Raw genomic sequence first — 22,239 nt, 5'->3', positions numbered from 1 at the left:
GGTTGGCTCCGATGGTGGGGGAAGATGCCGGTCCGACCTGGCAGACCCAAACGTTCTGTGAGGGTCTGCTGGGAACGTCTGGCGGAATCCCCTGTCAGGAAGAGCTTCAACTCCCACCTCCGGCAGAGCTTTTCCCACGTCCCGGGGGAGGCGGGGGACATTGAGTCCGAGTGGACCTTGTTCCGCGCCTCCATTGTTGAGGCGGCCGACCGGAGCTGTGGCCGTAAGGTCATTGGTGCCTGTCGTGGCGGCAATCCCCGAACCCGCTGGTGGACACCGGCGGTAAGGGATGCCGTCAAACTGAAGAAGGAGTCCTATCGGGCCGTTTTGGCCTGCGGGACTCCGGAGGCAGCTGACAGGTACCGGGTGGCCAAGCGGAACGCGGCTTCGGCGGTTGCTGAGGCAAAAACCCGGGCGTGGGAGGAGTTCGGCGAGGCCATGGAGAATGACTTCCGGACGGCTTCGAGGAAATTCTGGTCCACCATCCGGCGTCTCAGGAGGGGGAAGCAGTGCAACGTCAACACTGTTTACAGTGGAGATGGCGTGCTGCTGACCTCGACTCGGGACGTCGTGTGTCGGTGGGGAGAATACTTCGAAGACCTCCTCAATTCCACCGACACGCCTTCCATTGTGGAAGCAGGGCCTGGGGACTCTGAGGCGGACTCTCCAATCTCTGGGGTTGAAGTCACTGAGGTAGTTAAAAAACTCCTCGGTGGCAAGGCCCCGGGGGTGGATGAGATCCGCCCGGATTTCTTAAGGGCTCTGGATGTTGTGGGGCTGTCATGGCTGACACGTCTCTACAGCATCGCGTGGACATCGGGGACAGTGCCTCTGGATTGGCAGACTGGGGTGGTGGTTCCCCTCTTTAAGAAGGGGGACCGGAGGGTGTGTTCCAATTACAGGGGAATTACACTCCTCAGCCTCCCTGGTAAGGTCTATTCAGGGGTGCTGGAGAGGAGGGTCCGTCGGGAGGTCGAACCTCGGATTCAGGAGGAACAGTGTGGCTTTCGTCCTGGCCGTGGAACAGTGGACCAGCTCTTCACCCTCAACAGGATCCTCGAGGGTGCATGGGAGTTCGCCCAACCAGTCCACATGTGTTTTGTGGACTTGGAGAAGGCGTTCGACCGTGTCCCTCGGGAGGTTCTGTGGGGGGTGCTTCGGGAGTACGGGGTACCGAGCCAACTGATAAGGGCGGTTCGGTCCCTGTATCACCGATGCCAGAGTGTGGTCCGCATTTCCGGCAGTAAGTCGGATTCGTTCCCAGTGAGGGTTGGACTCCGCCAAGGCTGCCCTTTGTCACCGATTCTGTTCATAATTTTTATGGACAGAATTTCTAGGTGCAGCCGAGGCGTTGAGGGTGTCCGGTTTGGGGACCTCAGCATCGCGTCTCTGCTTTTTGCAGACGACGTTGTGCTGTTGGCTTCTTCAGGCCGTGATCTCCAGCTCTCACTGGAGCGGTTCGCAGCCGAGTGTGAAGCGGTCGGGATGAGGGTCAGCACCTCCAAATCCGAGTCCATGGTCCTCGATCGGAAAAGGGTGGAATGCCCTCTCCGGATCGGGGATGAGATCCTGCCCCAAGTGGAGGAGTTTAAGTATCTTGGGGTCTTGTTCACGAGTGAGGGGAGGATGGAGCGTGAGATCGACAGGCGGATCGGTGCAGCGTCGGCAGTAATGCGGACTCTGTACCGGTCCGTCGTGGTAAAGAGAGAGCTGAGCCAAAAGGCAAAGCTCTCAATTTACCGGTCGATTTACGCTCCTACCCTCACCTATGGTCACGAGCTATGGGTCGTGACCGAAAGAACGAGATCCCGGATACAAGCGGCCGAAATGAGTTTTCTCCGCAGGATGTCCGGGCTCTCCCTTAGAGATAGGGTGAGAAGTTCGGTCATCCGGGAGAGACTCGGAGTAGAGTCGCTACTCCTCCACGTTGAGAGGAGCCAGATGAGGTGGCTCGGGCATCTCATCAGGATGCCTCCTGGACGCCTCCCTGGGGAGGTGTTCTGGGCATGTCCCACCGGTAGGAGACCCCGGGGACGACCCAGGACGCGCTGGAGAGACTATGTCTCTCGGCTGGCCTGGGAACGCCTTGGGATCCCCCGGGATGAGCTAGATGAAGTAGCTGGGGAGAGGGAAGTCTGGGAGTCCCTCCTGAAGCTGCTGCCCCCGCGACCCGACCCCGGATAAGCGGAAGAAGATGGATGGATGGATGGATGGAAAAATAAAAACAACATTTGTATCAATCTTTCAAACATTTTTTAACACACCACCATTTTCATAGTGGTGGGCACCTTGGTCTAATTGAGTGATAATATTGCTTTAAGCTGTTACAGAATATATTTTAGCTAAGCAAAGAGATTAAGATCAAAAGATAAAAACCACATTTGTGCTTCCGTGCGTGACCCAAAACCGACCCCGTGTTATTCTGTTTTTTTCTATTTTTGCTAGTTCAGCTTGTCTTGCCCATCTTTGGTCTCATGTAACGGTTTGGCACCATCTCTTGGAAAAATTTGTAATTTCAGCCATGCCAATTCATTCAATAATTCTCAATTGAAATTTTGCACCATCTGCTGCTAAGATTTGGAATTTCAATTTTCAATTTGTGATGCTCTGTTTTAAACAACCATTGATCCGTGTTTATTGTGGTTATTTCGGTAACCTGATATTAGGGCTATGGAATAACCTAAAATAGACGTCAAAATTAAATCCATCAAATATGATCATATTTCAAAATAAAAAACTCTGAACCAGCTGTAAGTTGTATAAATAATGTACAGAATTTTAAACAATCATTATTCATTTTAACCATACGTCTACTTGTAGATTGTCTGACCATGTGGGGGATTTGAATTAAATACATTACATAGTGTACACCCAAAAAATAGCTCAAGTGGATCAGAGTAAAATAATTACTACCGTAATTTTCTGACTATAAGTCGCTCCGGAGTACAAGTCGCATCAGCCATAAAATGCCCAAAAAAGTGAAAAAAAACATATATAAGTCGCTCCGGAGTATAAGTCGCATTTTGGGGGGCAATTTATTCGACAAAATCCAACACCAAGAACAGACATGAACGAGCAACAACAGGCTAAACGATAGATATGCTAACGTGACATAAACACAAACGAAGAGCTGAGAACGGCCCTGACGTAACATTCAGTTATTTAAAAAAAACTATTACATAAATAACACGTTTATAAAACCATCTATGTCACTCTAATTTATTAAATCCATCGATCGTCCTTTGTCAACAATGGGTGCGCGCCGCTGACGGCGCTTGCACTTCAAAATATTCCACAGGCCCATATAACGATATATAAATTAGAAATCAAATAACTATTATATAAGCAATAATATTATCAAACCATCTGTGCACTCTAAATCATTAAATCCATCGATCAAATTCCTCGTCCTTTGTCAACAATGCCTCGTCGTTATTCCACAGATCTAGTATATAACTATATTGTAGCCTTAACAAAGTACAAGGAAAGACGTGGGTTTGGTAAACGGGTCTTTATTTAACAAAACAAACTTCCAGGCGTGTGGCGGCGTGGACTTCCAGCCACGGAGGTGGAAGAGAGATCCATAGAATAGGACCGGGCGTGCGTAAAAGACATGACCAAGCCCCATCCACCGTCCCCGGACAGCCACCCGGCCGAGCGCCGGCCCTCGACTTCCATCCACGGAGGTGAAAGAGAGCTCCGTAGAGTAGGACCGGGCGTGCGTAAAAGCCATGTCCGAGCCCCATCCACCGTCCCTGGACAGCCACCCGGCTGAGCGCCGGCCCCCGACTTCAATCCACGGAGGTGAAAGAGAGCTCCGTAGAGTAGGACCGGGCGTGGGTAAAAGCCATAATAGTTTTTCAAACCTTCTGTGTCACTCCAAATCCTTAAATCCTTCAAACTCTTCGTCCGCCGTGTCACTTAGAAACAAAGCCGCTAATGATGCCGGTAGTACGTGGGGCCCTTCGTCATCTTCGTCATCCCGTGATCAATCTTTGTCCTTTATGTAAACAACCGCCGCGCCACACCGCGTCGCGCTGCTGACGTCACTTGAAATTGAAATTACAGGTCCGAGATACTGTTGTGGAGAAGTTTAAAGCCGGATTTGGATACAAAAAGATTTCCCAAGCTTTAAACATCTCAAGGAGCACTGTGCAAGCAATTATATTGAAATGGAAGTCAGAGTCAGAGTCAGAGTCAGCTTTATTGTCAATTCCTTCATGCTAAGACACACAAAAAAACCGAAATACCGTTCCCCCTATCCCACGGTGACGAGACACAGCACACGATTAACACACAAGTAAAACAACGGGGAGAGAGTTCAGGACCCCAACAGCCTGGAGATCACAAACTTCGCCAGTGGCGAGCAGTGCCACAACAAAGTCCCGGCACCATTCGTCACGGATGTAGACGCACAGTCCACCTCCTCGCGATGTTCCCCCTCGTACAATGGCCCGGTCCGCCCGATAGCACGCCATCCGCTCCAGATGCACAGCAGCTACGCACTGTCCGGTCCGCAGAACTCAGCAGGCATGTTGATGTCCAGCGATCGAACGTTCGCCAGAAGAATGGAGGGCACGGCCGGGCGAGCTGGGTTGGCCGCCAGCCAGGCCCGGACGCCCAACCGGGGGAGGAATAGCAGGCGAGTCCGGCGACGCTCCAGGACGGAGCAGACCGAGCGCCTTTAATGTCCCCGCTTCAAAAGGAGTATCAGACCACTGCAAATCTACCAAGACCCGGCCGTCCCTCCAAACTTTCATCTCAAACAAGGAGAAGACTGATCAGAGATGCAGCCAAGAGGCCCATGATCACTCTGGATGAACTGCAGATAACTACAGCTGAGGTGGGAGAGTCTGTCCATAGGACAACAATCAGTCGTGCACTGCACAAATCTGGCCTTTATGGAAGAGTGGCAAGAAGAAAGCCATTTCTCAAAGATATCCATAAAAAGTCTCGTTTAAAGTTTGCCACAAGCCACCTGGGAGACACACCAAACGTGGAAGAAGGTGCTCTGGTCAGATGAAACCAAAATCGAACTTTTTGGCCACAATGCAAAACGATATGTTTGGCGTAAAAGCAACACAGCTCATCACCCTGAACACACCATCCCCACTGTCAAACATGGTGGTGGCAGCATCATGGTTTGGGCCTGCTTTTCTTCAGCAGGGACAGGGAAGATGGCTAAAATTGATGGGAAGATGGATGGAGCCAAATACAGGACCATTCTGGAAGAAAACCTGTTGGAGTCTGCAAAAGACCTGAGACTGGGACGGAGATTTATCTTCCAACAGGACAATGATCCAAAACATAAAGCCAAATCTACAACGGAATGGTTCACAAATAGACGTATCCAGGTGTTAGAATGGCCAAGTCAAAGTCCAGACCTGAATCCAATCGAGAATCTGTGGAAAGAGCTGAAGACTGCTGTTCACAAACGCTCTCCATCCAACCTCACTGAGCTCGAGCTGTTTTGCAAGGAAGAATGGGCAAGAATTCCAGTCTCTCGATGTGCAAAACTGATAGAGACATACCCCAAGCGACTTGCAGCTGTAATTGCAGCAAAAGGTGGCGCTACAAATGGGGCCGAATAATATTGCACGCCCCACTTTTCAGTTTTTTATTTGTTAAAAAAGTTTAAATTCTCCAATAAATTTCGTTCCACTTCACGATTGTGTCCCACTTGTTGTTGATTCTTGACAAAAAATTAAACTTTTATATCTTTATGTTTGAAGCCTGAAATGTCGCGAAATGTTGAAAGGTTCAAGGGGGCCGAATACTTTCGCAAGGCACTGTATCAGGTCATCTCAGACTCAAACCACAGATTAAAACAGCTCATTCCCATCTGTGTTCCCCAGCACACCCACAATACTAGACACAAACACGTCATTGTAGGTAAAAAACGCAATTTAATGAGAACCAGTATGAGTGTGGTGTGCCGGGGACCACAGATTTGGAATGAGCCGAGTGACAGCCTCAAAATATCACAATCTGTCTCCACATTCAAACATCAACTAAAACATCAACTTTTGAACTCTTACACATAATTATATTTTATGGGATTACAAACTGTATGTTAAATGTATATTGTTATGGTATGTTATGTTAAGTGTACGTCAGTGTCATGTTATGTTAGGTTATGTTCAATGTCCGTTGCGTTACACGCAGCATGTTAAAAAAAAAAAAAAAAAAGATTAAAGTCCTAATGATCGTCACACACACATCTGGGCGTGGTGAAATTTGTCCTCTGCATTTAACCCATCCCCATGTGATGTTAATCCATCCCCTGGGGGGAGAGGGGAGCAGTGAGCAGCAGCGGTGCCGCGCTCGGGAATCATTTGGTGATCTAACCTCCCAATTCCCACCCTTAATGCTGAGTGCCAAGCAGGGAGGCAATGGGTCCCATATTTATAGTCTTTGGTATGACCCGGCCGGGGTGTGAACCAGGGCCGGTTCTAGGAATGCACATAAGAGGGGGCAGTCAGAAATGTGAAGGGGGCATGTTCTTTTCTTTTTTTTTTTTTTTTTTTTTTTTTTTTACACATTTTTAACACTGTTAGTGTTTTCTTCACGGCAGTTGTTAGCTGTGTGTCCAGATCTCAACCTGGAGAAGTGGATTGCACTCTGTCAGGCCTCTACACTAAGACCTGTCCAGCTTGGGTGTCCCACTTGAAGATTAAAGCTTCTGCTGGTATTGCTCTTAGGGTCACTGAGGCACGCAACCCCCCTGACCACAATAAGGTGGCAATCTCTCAGGGGGGGGGGGGAACATATAATATGAATGTTATATTAACTATTATTTGAGTTGTCGTTAATCATTAGTTATATGTTATATATATATATATAGTTATGCTTCTCTCCCCTCCTTGAAGGACATTTACACCTCCCATCTCACCCGCAAGGCGACCAAGATTGTGAGTGATGTGAGTCACCCCGCTCACTCTTTGTTTGATCTTCTGCCCTCTGGGAGGCGGTACAGGAGCCTGCGCTCCTGCACCACCAGACTCTCCAACAGCTTCGTACTCCAGGCTGTTAGGATCCTGAACTCGCTCCCCCTTTCAGCGTAGCGTCCTGTTCTTGCTGTCTGCTGTATGCACACTGGCTCGGTTTTGCTCCTCTTATTTATTGGGTTATTGGTTTATTATTTATTCATCGCTCATTTTATTTATTATTTTTTACTTATTATTTATGGTTTGTGCCTTCTTGTTTTTGTTTTGTGTCGCCTACTTGTATGTCTCGTCACCGTGGGATGGAGGAAACGGAATTTCGGTTTCTTTGTGTGTCTTGACATATGAAGGGATTGACAATAAAGCTGACTTTGACTTTGACTTTGACTCTGATATCGCGCGCGGGTCATTACGACGAGTTTGGTGGAGTTTTTACTGCTTCTTCCAACTCCTACCGCGCTGACTGTAACTTGGCACTCTCTGGCTGCGTCTTGCCTCATTTGCATACTCACAGTGATTGGATGTTTACGGAGGGGCGGGCGCGGAGTCCTGACAGCAGGCTGTGTGAGCACACACACTGCACCGACATGAGAGAAGAGAAGGGGCTGATTAACGTGTGTTTCTATCAGCGGATTTTTCACTTCTAAAAGTTTGATTCGAGGGGGCAGGACATCTGTTTGAGGGGGCGTTGCCCCCTCTTGCCCCTGCGTAGAGCCGGCCCTGGTGTGAACCCACAACCTTCTAGTCTCAGGGCGGACACTCTACCACTCGGCCACTGAGCTGAATAAATGTATGTAAATGTCATGTATGTAAATGTCCTATGTGTATGTATATTATAATGATAGCTCACCAACAACTAACTCTACACAGAAGGCTCCTACCATAAGCTTTAGTTAGCTTCCTCAGGAGACCTATTCACATGCCTAAAATGATATGTCCAGCAAGCTGTAAACATGATCTGTGTGTGTGTGTGTGTGTGTGTGTGTGTGTGTGTGTGTGTGTGTGTGTGTGTGTGTGTGTGTGTGTGTGTGTGTGTGTGTGTGTGTGTGTGTGTGTGTGTGTGTGTGTGTGTGTGAATAAACGTCAACGTAAAAAAAAAAAGTGTGGTTATTTCTGTAATCTGATATTAGGGCTATGGAATAACCTAAAATAGATGACAAAATTAAAATATAAAACTCTGAACCAGCTGTAAGTTGTATAAATAATGTACAGAATTTCAAACAATCATTATTAATTGTAACCATACGGGGGATTGAATTAAATACATTAGATAGCGTACGCCCAAAAAATAGCTCAAGTGGATCAGAGTAAAATAATTATTATAATATTTAATAATTATAATCATGATGAAATAATTATTAATAATTATTTAATAATTATGAATTAATTATTAATTAATTTTTATTTTAGCTAAAATAGATGACAAAATTAAATCCATCAAATATGATCATATTAAACCCAAAACAAACGTGTTTTAAACAACCATTGATCCGTGTAAAGTGTCATTGGGGCTAATATACAACAAAATTAAATCCATCAAATATAAAATATGAAACCCAAAACTATTATGTAAGTTGTATAAATAATGTACAGAAGTTGTGATGCTTTGTTTTAAAATACCAAGTGTGGTTATTTCTGTAACCTGATGTTAGGGCTATGGAATAACCTAAAATAGACGACAGATTTAAAATATAAAACTCTGAATCAGCTGTAAATTGTATAAATAATGTACAGAATTTAAACAACTTGTTATTAATTTTAACCATATGTCTACTTGTAGATTGTCTGACCATGTGGGGGATTGAATTAAATACATTAGAATAGTGGACGCCTAAAAAATAGCTCATCAAGTGGAGCAAAATAAAAAATTATTTTATCATTATTATTATTTATTTTATTTATTATTTATTATTTATTTGATTTTACTTAAGTAAAATAAAATATCAACTTGGACGCATGTTTTACCTCCCCCCACTAGGGGGCAGAAACTCGAGTTTTGGGTTAAAAGTAATCGCTTTTATTTCCGGTAACGGTTCGTCTGGTAATAATTTTAAAATCCAGGAAGGAAGAAGCGCCGCCGCCGAGAGGGTCCCGTTGTTCAAGTTGCGAAAGTCGACGTTGCTTCAGAAAAAGAACAAACCAACTTACTTTTCTGTAAGACAAAGAAGGGCTGCATTTAGGTACGTAATAATTTTGAACAGAGCATGCTCTGTATGTTTCAAGAATGTTTTTGCGAGTGGTTTGTTTGTTTGTTTGTTTGTTTGTTTGTTTGTTTGTTTGTTTGTTTGTTTGTTTGATGGTTGTTTGTTTATTTGTTTGTTTGTGTTTGTTGGGGGGTGGTTTGGTAAAGTTAACATCCTTTACTTTTTAAACGTGGTTAAAACGTATTCATCTTACGTCTTAAGGCATTTTATGTTGCTTGAAATGTAGACCCATATAAACTACTTTTGCTAGTACAGTGGAGCCTCGGTTTTCGAACACAATCCGTTCCAGAAGGCTGTTCGAGAAGTGAATCGTTCGAATTCCGAATCATATTTACTAGGGGTGTAAATCGCGGGTTTTGTCACGATACGATTATTGCCGATATCTTAAAGCCTGCTGTGATTCATTCACGATACATCACGATATAGTGCTCCACGATCGATTTTTTTTTTTTTTTTAAATAAAAAATATAGAACAATATCCTGATTTATAACAATTCATACGCAAAATCAACAAGGTACTGCAAACTCTTTATTTAGGAAATTACAAGAGTATTGTAGTATACAAAGTGCTTATTTTAACACTGAACTTTATCAAATTCCTATATTTTTCCTCATATAAGAAAAATGAATATTCTTTCTTTTTTGTAATACCATTAACTTTAAAGTGCATTACTGAACTATTTATTTACAATAATTTTAATTGTCCGTTGAGCCATCTTTTCTTTGGAATCCAAAGTGCTTCCAAACGAATGACTTGAAGCCCAAAGGGGAGCGAATTTCCTCGTCTTCTTGGACACTAGCCATAGCACCAGCCCAGGAGCCGCGTAGTTGTCGGCTCCCCTTTCACGTGCCTGCTCTGCTCACAACACAGCACGCCGCGTACTGCTCCCGGAAAGAGGAAGCAAGCAACAATGAACTGGATTTCAAAATAAAGTCGCGTCTAATGTCCGAGGTCAAACACGGCGATATAAATCGATGTTTACGTTTAGCATCGATGCCAATAAATCGTAGAGCATTATATCGATTAATCGATGTGTATCGATGAATCGTTACACCCCTAATATTTACCCATTACAAATAATAGAAAAAAATGTAATCCGTTCCAAGCCCAAAAAAAACCCCGCCTTTTTTAAGCATTTTTTCATTTGCGCATTTTTGTCCAATCGCGCAACTGCAGCGCACCGCCGAACGCGCAACCGTAGCGCGTCGCCGACTGCGCAACTGCACCGCGCTGGTCGCATTATTGTGACAGAGCCGTCGCTGAAATTTAGAAAATATTTTTAAAGTCGTGCTGTACTTTCCAAAATTTAAGTGGACATCAGTGCGCAGGGAGCTTAATTTTGTCCGATCGCGCAACTGCAGCGCACCGCCGAACGCGCAACCGTTGTGCGCCACCCACCGCGCAACTGCACCGCGCTGGTCGCATTATTGTGACAGAGCGGTCGCTAAAATTTAGAAAATATTTTTAAAGTCCTAATGTACTTTCCAAAATTTAAATGGACCTCAGTGCACAGGGAGCTTAATTTGGTCCGATCGCGCAACCGCAACGCGCCGGGCGCTCAGTGTCTCATTGCTTTAGGTGCATCTTTGTGTTTTAGGATGGCTTTACTGCTCCCACTTGCTTCCTTTGGAGGCATGATTAGAGTTGATGCAATCCTAAGAGTAACGAGAACGTAATAACGAACGGAGTCAGTTGGCATGCGGGTCCTCTCGGCTCATCTCGCGAGGTTCGACAACCGAATTCGTCCGACATCCGAAGCAAAAAAAATCGCGAATTTTTTGTACGAATACCGATTTGTTCGAGAACCGGGACGTTCGAAAACCGAGGCTCCACTGTAGTTGGAGTGAGCGTGTTTTTCCAGGGTTGGGGGGTTATTTGCAGGGTACAAAAAAGTTACAAAACCATCCACTCCGGATGAGCTTTGGGATGATGGCATGGCAAAGATGTAATTTCCCTTTTTTACCCATGGATTTGTGATTCCAGATTTAGCTCAAGGAGTGGCACGTGAAAAAGTAGGTGTTTATCTTCTGATATCATTAAAATGTGCACCTAACTTTGTTTTGCGCTCAACAGGCCTTGGAACTCTAAGGCAAATCACTTCAAAAGTTAAAATTGTGTTGTATCATGTTATTAACAGCCGTTAATGGGTGATTTGTCAAATCAGACGTCTTTTTCCCTTTCCCCTTTTCAGACTCCAAGCCTGGAGATAAGAGGAGCATCTGTATTAAAAACTGACCGGACTCCACAAGGTACAGTTTGATTTTTGATTTATTCTTGATTGTAGAAGTAATCACAACTGCCTTGTGTTATCTTTGGAAATTTATCTGTTATTGGTAGTTTGAATATACTTGGCTATGCAAAAAGTGTATGTTGTAATTGCAATCTTCGATATGGAACTTGCATTTATGACATGTCATTCATTGCCTTGACTTTCACACTCCGGAAACCATGGCGGATGTCAAAGTGCAAAATAAAACCCAGGTTTACCCTGTACATTTTCATCATTTGGATAACTTGTAGAACAAGCAATTTTATCAGTACTATTTTAGAATAACGTGATTGGATATGTACAACAGCCAAATTAATTTGCACCACATTCAAAGGCACAGACAGAATGCCACCATTTCTTTTTCAAACAGGGCAAAGTTTACCATTGGAGAATGGTTCATTTGAATCTTGCAGCTAACATTTGCTTCATTCTTCAACAGCTAGGAGGTGATTGTGAAACGCCCATGACAGGGAGAAGTAAGAGGTTTTTTTTTGTAGGCATTAGTCATTTAAAAAGAGGTCATAGCTGCAGTAATTTAAGTGAGTATTTTATTTCTATTTCTCTTTATTCTCAGAGCTTCTGAAGGTCATCGTGGAGCCCCCTCTGGCAATCCCTGGGCTGAGGAGCCTCAACTCTCGTTCAGAATGTGACGCGGAGAGTGGACGGTGCCCATGACTGATCTAGAGACCTTTGACATGATGTCCAAGGAAATAAATGACAAACAGGATGCAAGACTGAATGACAGAACGATTAAGCTTAGAATTGGTTAGTCAAAATTTTGGATGTCCCCCCCACACACTCTTGATAGCTTACAAATGGAACCTGTATGGTTCTGTTTGGTTTAATTGCTGTACTGTCAAAGTTACTGACTTTTCAGTTACTTTTTTGCTTGATTTACAAGAAAAAAAGTCCTCAATTCAATTTTTTTCTACTCTTAATTCCACTCTTCTGAGACACTGTTCATAATTCCTTGTATACAGATTGCAAAGCAGTCTTGTGTTAGGAGGCCGCTGATTTGAAGACCTGCATGTTTTCAAGACCATGGACGGTATGATTAGTTTGACATCTGTACTGTAGATTAAAAAAAAACAGTGAAGGCTTACGATGTGGTGGCTGCGCTCAATGTTGACATTCTTTTCTGTTGTAGACTCTACACAAATGACAACGTTCAATATGCGTGCTCGTGTGACTCGTGCAAAATGCCCTCAGGAAGACTGCTGATATCCCTGGTAAATAAAAAAAAAAACCTGTCTGTTCTTTCCTGTGCGATTGCTCAATGTTCGAAATGTGCGACTGACATGAGATGCATCGAGGAAAAAATATTTTACAGGTAGTCGTGTTTTTTTTCCCATATTCATATTTCTTTTACAGAGTAATCCCAAGGTCTACAAAGGGTGGTGCCTGATGTACATCGAGTTCATCTTTGTAGAAGCTGTTGGCGACATGCACAGAGGCCACGGATGATGAAACAAGGACCGCAATGGCTTTAAAATTAAAATGGGCTCCAGAGCTGAGTAGCAAAGAGAGTGATGTTTATATTGTTGTGTTTTGCCAAGCTGGTTGTTTTGTTTGATATGTCCTACATAAAATAAGTATACATTTATATTGTAACGTAGTAGTTTTGTTCTATTAAATAGTCCCCATTTTTTAATACTGTATGTATAGTTTTACTTTTTTAAACATATGATTTAAAAACATTGCACGTTTATATTTGTGATGGTTGGATGATGTTTGAAAAAATGTATATATTTAGGTTCAATTGTCGTTTTGGTTAATTTTAACATCAAAAGGTGTATTTATATCTGCAGGTAACATACCGTATTTTTCGGACTAAAAGTCACTCCGGAGTATAAATCGCACCAGCCATAAAATATACAATATAAAGTGAAAAAAAACATAAGTTGCACCGGATTATTAGTCGCACTTTTGGGGCAAATTTATTTGTCAAAATCGAAGACCAAAAACAGACATGAACCAGCAACAACAGGCTAAACAATTACGGTATGCTAACGTGACATATACACAAACGAGGAGCTGAGAACGGGCGTGACGTAACATTCAGAGTTATTCAAATAACTATTACATAAATAACACGTTTATCAAACCATCTTTGTCACTCCAATTCATTAAATCCATCGATCGTCCTTTATGTAAACGATGGCGCGTATCCGCCGCTGACGTCGGACTCGTCGTGAGTTGCAGTTCTAAATATTCCACAGACCCATATAAACGATATATAAAGTATATATCAAATAACTATCATATAAACAACAATATTATCAAAGCATCTGTGTCACTCCAAATCATTAAATCCATCGATCAAATTCCTCGTCCTTTGTCAACAACGGCGCGCGTGCGCCGCTGACGTCAGCCTCGTGTTATTCCACAGATCTAGTATATATAACTATATTGTAGCGTTAACAAGAGTTCGAGCCAACAACTACTGAACTGTAACGATAAAAACATATACAAGTTGCTACACGAAATAAAATATATCAAATAACTATAACAAATAGTTCACCGCCACACGGCCCAAGCACCGGCGTCGACTTCCAGGCGTGTGGCGGCATGGACTTCCATCCCCGGAGGTGGCACTTCCAGCCATGGAGGTGGCTGGGACCTCCGTAGAGTAAGACCGGGCGTGCGTAGGAGCAGGTTCCGACCCCCATCCACCGGCCCCGGACAGCCAGCTGCCGAGCGCTGGCCCCCGACTTCCAGCCACGGAGGTGGAACAGAGCTCCATGGAATAGGACTGGGCGTGCGTAAAAGCCATGTCCGAGCCCCATCCACCGTCCCCGGACAGCCACCCGGCCGAGCGCCAGCCCCCGACTTCCATCCACGGAGGTGAAAGAGAGCTCCATATAGTAGGACCGGGCGTGCATAAAAGCCATAATAGTTTTTCAAACCTTCTGTGTCACTCTAAATCATTAAATCCTTCAAACTCTTCGTCCTCCGTGTCACTTACAAACAAAGCCGCTAATGATGCCGGTAGTACGTGGGGCCCTTCGTCATCCCGTGATCGAATCCTTTGTCCTTTATGTAAACAACCGCCGCGCCGATGACGTCATTTGCAGTTCAAATTACAGTAATCCCTTGCTACATTGCAGTTCGTTTATCGCGGGTTCTTTTTTTTTTCTTTTTTAAATTTTGAAAATGTGTGAAAAAATTCACATATAAGTCACTCCTCAGTATAAGTCGCCCCCCCCACCCAAACTATGAAAAAAAACGCGACTTATAGTCCGAAAAATACGGTAAGTATGACTTACTGAAACCTATTTCTGTATTAGAAAATGTAAATTTTCACACCCTGGACCATCACTAATCAAATGCATTTTCACAACATCCTGGAACTACACAAAGGTAAGGATCACCAGTTAAATGTATTGAAGAGAACCTCAATGTTGAATAGACATCTAGATGTTCAAATGATCACTAGCTATTAGCGCGATTAGCGCTAATAGCTATTAGCCATCATTCAAACGTTTACTCAATAAACGTCTAAAAAGAACTTTCACATATAGACGTCTAAATGACGTCTATAGCATAGACGTCTATATTTGTTACACTTTTAGACGACTTTTAGACGTGTTTTAGCCGAGACGTCTGGTTAGCATATAGACGTCTAATAGATGCCTATTAGACGTCAAAATGCTCGCAGGGTCATTAATAACGAGAATGATTTGAGTGAATTGATTTGAATGAATGATTGAGAAAGAATCTCAGTTCTGAGGGTTCCTTTTGTCCCAAGCAAAGTGACAGGTGGTGGGGAGGGGGGCTAAAACTTGTAACAGGAACTCTATAAGAATGTCAACCCGTTAGAATAAGTTTATGCAGGTTTATGCAGGTTTATGCAAAGAGCTCACGTAATTATCGTTGCTTTTTGGTATATTGAGTGATTCGATTGTACGATTGGTCTTTGAACGCACCTCATGTCAACGGCAAAACGCGGATGAATTTAAAGAAATAAAATAAAAAATAAAAACTTTCTAAAAATGGAAATTGAGTGTTCATGTTTTTATTGAAAACAAGCTAGTGATGTCGCCGTACGGCATCGGTTTCCGCTTTCCACTCAAGGGGTGCGCGCTCCCGCGCACTGTCCAAATATTCACTTACACACTCTTGCCCCCTCAAATGCGCGTTCCCAATGAGGGTGAGCGTGCGTCGGGTGTGCAAATTCTCCCGAGACCGCATCCACGGCCCCTAATCTCAAGCATATTACCCACAATTCGTTGCGAATTTGACTCAAGGGATTTGCGACGTTAAAGTTCGCGTGCCTGTGCCTAGACAAAACGGATGTGTAGGATAGATGTAAATATTGAATTATTAAATATTACATTTACAATTCAATGGAATCCACAAACCTTTACAAACGTATTTTGAAATCAGATCGCTGGGATTCATGACGGATTGTTGCCGACATCGATGTGTCCACCAGAGGTCTCTTTCCCACTGCCAACATTCAATTTAAAAAAAGACGGCGACCAACTGCGAATCGGCTGAACCGAACGGCGAATTTCTGCACTGAATTGACTTAATTTTTAGAATTCACACCGTAAATGTACCACACACTTTACTCCGCTTGCCCTGCAGTCTTAGCAATCGCTACTAACACTAGCACATCACACACACGCAGAAGTAAGGCATCATTTTCCAGATTTATTACAAAATGAACACATCAAGGCTTTGTGCTAATGAGCAAACACGACACTGATGCAATACAACATGGAGGCTAAAGGTGAACGACGATCTGTTTCCTTTTTCAAACAAACTTTCAGCCTGGACACCTGTCAGAATTCACAATGTCATCAACACACCACACGTTCTCTGCTGTTCAAACAGACCAATCAATGATCAGTAATTAGCCGAATCTTTACCTCAAATGGAACTGTCGTGTAAACATTTTGTCTTTTCCTGCTGCTGACGAGGGCGCCCTTACTACTGTGATCACCTGCCTTCTTAAGGGTGCAAATGACATTTAAATACCTTTGACGTCATCATTTCAAAATCCTATATACGCCGGCCTTGCGCCTCACTCCCCTCGTCCAAAACTACAATGATGGCCGTGCAGCTTCATGCATACCACAACATGGACTCAACAAACGGATCAAGCGGCCAATCGGATCACTCAGAGACGAGGCGGGCAGACGTGGCGCGGAAACATGGCGGCGGCAATGGCGTGTTCCATCCCATTTCATCACGCAGAGACCGTAGAGGTTAGACTGGAGCGTCCTCTGGTTCTTCTTGGGGTGGGGGAGGGTGTGTGGGCCAATGAGGGGGCGAGAGCGACCTTTTGACCACGTCCGCTATGTACACTTGCCGTCCCGCCCAAGCGCAAGTCACTTCCGGCAGTCAGTCGGAGTCGGACTCGATGGGCGCCGTCTCGTCCAAGATGGCCCTCTTGGCGGCGCCCAGGTGCGCCTTCTTGTGGCGAGAGAAACTGGACGAGTGCATGAAGGTCTTGTTGCAGGCGGCGCAGGTGAAGGTCTTGCTCTTGGTCTTGGCGCGCTGGCCGCCGTCCGCCGCCGCCACCACTTGGTGGCTCAGCTGATGGCGCGCCAAGCTGGAGGTGTGGCTGAAGCGTTTGCCGCAAAGGCCACAGCCGTGAGCCTCCGGGGCATCAGCGCCATCTTCCTCGTCCTGAGCATCGCCGGGGCCTTGTTTGGGGCGGCGCCGCCGCCGCCGATTCTTCTTGCAGAGCGTGTAGAAGTTGGGCTTGTCGCGGGAGCACAGCTTGAGCCGGATCTTTAGGTCGGATGAGCTCTCAGCCAGGTTCTCCTTGCCGGGCTGCGCGTAGCTGTCCAGAAGCTCCTTCACGTGAGTCACCTGCGCAGCGGCAAAGTTGCCCAACATTTACACCCAATCTCCGGGAGACTTGAAGTCCACCCGCCACCTTGGAAACTTTCCACGGGAATTATACGCAAAGGGATCACACGAGCGACATTTGTCATGCAGAGTGCACACGGCGCCAGCCTGACTTACTCAGCAGTTCACTCGCTTGACTTTTTTCGTTCAAAGTCACAATTTTCTCGGGCTGTTCAAGCGGGGGGCTCCACGCTCCTTTTTTCCTCTCCCCAACTTTGTTTGATGCACCAGCACAAAAAATGGATGCACCCAAATCTTTGTGGCATTTTGCTTGGTTTGCTTTCTCTTTTTTGGGCTGCCTGTCTTTTGAGGCAGGATCACCTGCTAAATGATCACAGGGCAAGTCCAGTCAAAAGTTTTCTTGACAACACACCACATACTCTGATGAATCTCGCGACGCAGCAAGATGCAACAGTTTGGGTCCATCCCGGAAGGCGACCATTTTGCCACTCACTGTCTGTCAGCTGCTGCGGGCTAAGCCGAAGACCAAGCGTGGCTGTATTTTGCCACCTATCGCTCACAATGGCGGGAGGCGTGGAACAGATTCTGCTCCAGACCACCGTGGGCTCAACTTGCCATATGTCATGTCAGAAAGTTAAATTCCAAGTATATTTGCGCTTGGAGTGCTCTGTGTCGGCGTGTCGCTCGGGATTTGGCCCGCCAACCTTTTCTGGCGCCCGGACTTCCGCCAAAGCTTTTTGTCACACTACACTCAGCTTTTGAGGATTTGCCCAAAGTACCAGTTAACAGAACTGATGATTACATGAAAATGAGCTGCATTGAAACTTTGTCACGATTTGCTTTTGAACTAAAATCAAACCTAAGTACATATGTTGCCTAAAAACATACGTAGAGTATATAAAAAGAAATTTGTTACATATGACATGTATATTTCCCAGTGAAATATGAGGCTCTTTTGAAGAAATCCCCATGCATTTTGTTTCATTTGCTGTGACTCTACAGTCGCCACAAATTGAATGCCTTTATTGTCATTGTACTTACGGACAAATGTGCGACTGAGACGGTGTTGTACCCTAACCCTAAACATATTGCAAACAACATTTTGTACTCGAGTTCCCCTTTCACAAAGACACTTTCACTTTGTTCCATGCTTCAAGAAGCTGAATTCAAGAGGGGTTTTTCTAAGTGGCGGCTTTCAAATGGTTCATTTGAAATGGCGGCCTGGCCATCGCAGCACCACGCCAGCATTTGCGCTGGTCAATAGCCACGCAGCGACCACTCTCAAGCCGCCAACTGCAATTCTGGCAAAAACTGGCCCGAGTTGGACTTTTGTGTGAAGGCGGAGAAAAGCTGCCGCCAAAAAGTGCATGATGCCTTGCGCCAGGTCCCGTGGAAAGTTTGCGGTGGCAAAGACGGGGCTCACCTGATGCTTGGAGAGTGCGGCGGAGCTGCGAAAGCTCATCTCGCACTGCGGGCAGGCGTAGAACTTGTCGTCTAGGCCTGGCGCCTGCATGACGCCCGCCGGCGGCCTCCGCCGCTTGGCCCTTTTGCCCTTGGGCGAGGGGCGGTAAGCCGAGCGGGCGGGCGCAGTGTGGCTGGCGATGCCGTCCTTGGCCTTCTTGTGGATTAGGCGGTGTCGCGACAAGCTGGAGCTGTGGTTGAACTCCTTGCCGCAAATGTTGCACGGGTGGATGCGCCTCTTGCCATGCAGCCGCAGGTGACTCCCCAGCATCCTGAAGTCAGCGGGACATTAGTTCAAATGGACTGATGACGAGCAGTCCCAACCACACACATCAAGACCGCAGAAAAAAAACGTCACCGCCGTTTTGCCAATATCTTCTTTTGCAAGATCAGCCGTCTGTTTTTGTGGTGGAGGAGGCCACAAAGTGGAAGATATTAACAGAAATGTTGGCTAATTTTGAGTGCAACAATGGCTCTGAACAAAAATCGATGAAGGGATTATCAGGAAGGAGGAACTACTGCTGCAGCACGACTCACTCCAAAGGCAACAAGGCGGAAAGCCTGAGACAAATCCCAAGACATCCAGCGCAAAGCTCGGATTTAGTCCAACAAATTTTGGACACGCTCTCACGATTACGCAAACAGTTTCAAGTCCACCGCCGACAATCGGAGAACCCTCTCATAGCGATGTGGGAAAGGAAATCATTTCCGGTGGCAAAGTACGGAAAAAGGGACGAATCGACGCCGCTCGCAGCTGCACGCAGCTGCACTGCGGGCCGGTCGATTGTCGCCTCTTCCATCTGGGATTCCTGCCACCCATGTGCTGTGTTGAGTTCCTACGCTGGGAAAGTGGCCAGAAGGTGGCCCCAAGGCAGCGCGGTGCTTGGGGAGCAAGCGTGTGGCATAGACGTTGCCTGAGTGTTGGACCGCAGTTGTGCGTGGACGTCATTTTTACTGTCACACCAGCACGCAATTCCACGTGATTTGGTACGAAGTATGATAGCTGAGGTCCCGAGTCCGCCAAGCAAGTCCCAAGACTTGCAAAAATAGAACAAATAAGGTACTGCCATCGGGGAGATGCTTTTCACAATGCAGCAACGTTGGGCGATCGACTTGACAGATGAAAGAATGAAGTCTTCAACGTGCAGGTACAGCGATGGCCGCTGACATGCTAGGCTGGCTGACAAAAGGCCTACTTTTGAAATCAGTCAAGAATCAGTTTTATTCATCATAAGTCAATCTTATTGGAGACAATCCTGACTCTTTTGCCATAATCGCCCAGCCGAGACATACCAACAAAAAGATAATTTTAGGACACAAACACCTCCGTTTGTGCAGAGCACCAGGACGCACCGAGTGGTGCAGTCGCAGCGACAGGAGAATTGTGCAGAAACTTGTCAAGCAATTTCAAGTGAGCATCAACACCCCTTGTGCAAATGAGGCAGCGTGCCGAAGCGACATTACGAGAAAGAGAGAGACGTGCAAAACAGACGACAACCAGACTGTCGAAATGGCTGCAACTGTCACCCTCTCACTTGGGCCTCGGTCAGAGATCCAAGCCAAACTGTCACCAAACTGTCACTCGCACTCCCAGCACCACCCAGCACCACCAGGCCGCAATGTATGGGCAACATTCAACACGTCATGTAATTGGAAACATGATGAGCTCAAACAGGGTCAAAGTGGGGCTGTTGGCTTCTTTGACTTTCCTCGGTAACGAAAATGGCAATAGACCATAAAGAAAGAATGAGCCGCGGACATATTCGGGAGTCAATGTAAGAAACAACCCACCTGCTGCCCTTGAAAGTCATGCCGCAGTGCTGGCAGGCGTATCGCGCATCCTGATGTGCAGGCTCCAGGGCACGCTTGGCGGCGGCGGGCACCGGCGTGGCGGCCACCTTGGCAGCATGCGTCTGTTGATGGCGGTACAGGCTGGAGGCATGGCTGTAGCACTTGCCGCAGTAGCCGCAGCGATAGCGCCGCTCGTCGGGTTCTAGGTCACCATGGTCCGAGTCGGCCTCGCCGTCTGGCTGGCCGCCCACCTCCACCAGGATCTGGTGCTGCTCCTCATCATCATCGTCGTCTGACTCCATCTTAATTTCCACGCTTTGCTCAGTCACCTCGCAGGGGTACACCTCCTCGTAGGGCGCGAAAAAGGCCTCATCCGTCTCCATCTTGAGCTGCTCGCTGCTCAGCTCCGACGGGTCGTCAGAGTCCTTCTTGACGCACGAGATGGTGAACTTGGAGCCCACCTCAGCCCACTTGACCACGTACTCGATAGGCTGCGTGTCCAACTCCACCGTGATGAAGTCTGCGCCCAGAGCATCCGCCTCCGACACGGTCAGCTGTGCTTCGGAGTCATCCATCATCAGGCTGCGAGCCCTGCGATCCCAGCAGCTGAAACCCAGAAGGAAGGCGGGACATGTACTCAAAAAATGAACTGACCGCCCAAAACATCGCCACAAACAAGGAGGCTTGCCTCGTACAATCGCCTCGTTTAGGGATTTCACTGAAGCCGGCTTGGTCTGGGTGGCTCTGGAATATTTCCTGCTCATATAGAGGCTTCTCATCCGACACTCGGGTGAAATGTTTTCTCCGATCGGGTGCCGCCAGCCTATTCACAGCTTTCCAGCGTGAAACCTTTGTCACGTTCTTTGCGCTCAGACGAGTCCAATGGCCAAGAGGCCAAACGACACACTTGTCATCAAGTGTCCTGAAAAGCAATCGAGGAGCGAGTGATCGCCACCGCCGTGACGTCACGAAGAGCGAGTGATCGCCATCCGCCGTGACGTCACCATAAAGCTGGCAAGCAGCGAGCAGCGCATGCATTATTCAAATCGCTCTTTTTGCCAACTTATTCACGGCTAGCTCGAGCGCCGAACATTTCGGAAACGCGGTCAAATTCCCACCATGTGGGAAACATCGACGTTGTCGCCGTAGCGAAAGGCGCGATCAAAACGTATCCTTTCTCAATGAAGTTCGAGGGCTCGGCCAGGCTCGGCGGCAGTGACGAGAAAAACGGCGGAAGGATTTTTTTTTTCCCCCCTTGCCGCATTTTTGGTTGGCGGCGGCTAGTCAAACGAGCCCAAAAGACGCCAAGAGTAGCACGCCGTGCGACTATAACGATATTTAGCGTGTTGGAAACTCACCGAGCACGAAAACGTCAAATGAGAAGCTTAAGGTTGCCGGCGGAGACGCTCACAATAAACAGGAAGAAGCAGACGTGGACACAAAGCATTGTGGGAAACGATTAAATGGTTCCCAGCAACGGAAGCGCTCCTTCAAAGTAAATGCACACTCCTTCAAAGTAAATGCGGTCTCTAAAGCAGGAAGTGTACACATGAAATGAAGACGCAAAAGATGTGCGTGCAGGTGTTGTGCTTGATTTGGTTCCCCCGTGAGATTTTGTTCCCCCTGCCGCGGGAGCGCGCACGCCTTATTTGGAAAGCGAAACACCGATGTCGTACGGCGTCGTACGGCGTCAGCACTACGTTGTTTTCAATAAAAACATGAAGAACTCACGTTTGCGTCAGTCAA

At 46.4% G+C, this 22,239-nt stretch overlaps 1 protein-coding gene and 1 long non-coding RNA gene across 7 annotated transcripts; one reads left to right on the top strand and one right to left on the bottom strand.

Annotated features, from left to right (window-relative positions):
- The first annotated feature begins 9,005 nt into the window (after positions 1 to 9,005).
- LOC119134962 lies at positions 9,006 to 13,369 on the top strand. 5 transcript variants are annotated; one of them, XR_005100438.1, is made up of 6 exons: positions 9,006 to 9,124; positions 11,341 to 11,398; positions 11,858 to 11,894; positions 11,993 to 12,183; positions 12,566 to 12,647; positions 12,790 to 13,369. It is a non-coding gene; the product is annotated as an uncharacterized LOC119134962 (long non-coding RNA). The 5 variants fall into 5 exon arrangements; XR_005100437.1 differs by lacking the exons at positions 11,341 to 11,398; positions 11,858 to 11,894 and adding an exon at positions 12,399 to 12,466 and having other exon boundaries at positions 9,012 to 9,124; XR_005100435.1 differs by lacking the exon at positions 9,006 to 9,124 and having other exon boundaries at positions 10,886 to 11,398.
- A 2,685-nt stretch (positions 13,370 to 16,054) lies between these two features.
- On the bottom strand, positions 16,055 to 21,969 carry LOC119134902 (zinc finger protein 449). 2 transcript variants are annotated; one of them, XM_037272135.1, is made up of 4 exons: positions 21,852 to 21,969; positions 20,494 to 21,099; positions 18,665 to 18,974; positions 16,055 to 17,241 (listed from the first exon to the last, which is right to left on the bottom strand). In XM_037272135.1, the coding sequence occupies exons 2-4, from the start codon at positions 21,069 to 21,071 to the stop codon at positions 16,768 to 16,770; spliced, it is 1,362 nt and encodes a 453-aa protein (XP_037128030.1). In that variant the 5' UTR covers positions 21,072 to 21,099; positions 21,852 to 21,969; the 3' UTR covers positions 16,055 to 16,767. The 2 variants fall into 2 exon arrangements, with proteins under 2 accessions (XP_037128030.1, XP_037128029.1); XM_037272134.1 differs by lacking the exon at positions 21,852 to 21,969 and adding an exon at positions 21,182 to 21,810.
- Positions 21,970 to 22,239: the final 270 nt, after the last annotated feature.

Source organism: Syngnathus acus, chromosome 15, assembly GCF_901709675.1.
Source record: "Syngnathus acus chromosome 15, fSynAcu1.2, whole genome shotgun sequence".
NCBI classification, from domain to species: domain Eukaryota; kingdom Metazoa; phylum Chordata; class Actinopteri; order Syngnathiformes; family Syngnathidae; genus Syngnathus; species Syngnathus acus.
The sequence above is the reverse complement of the archived record's forward strand: the minus strand, read 5'-3'. Positions and strand labels throughout refer to the sequence as shown.

Bases quoted from the DNA above. Each gene is read 5' to 3' on its own strand.
- LOC119134902 (XM_037272134.1), bottom strand. From the start codon at position 21,531: ATGCATGCGCTGCTCGCTGCTTGCCAGCTTTATGGTGACGTCACGGCG. The intron at 21,100-21,181 runs GCAAGCCTCCTT...TCTGGGTTTCAG, and splicing joins AAACGAGGCGATTGTACGAG to CTGCTGGGATCGCAGGGCTC. The intron at 18,975-20,493 runs GTGGGTTGTTTC...CGCTGACTTCAG, and splicing joins ATGACTTTCAAGGGCAGCAG to GATGCTGGGGAGTCACCTGC.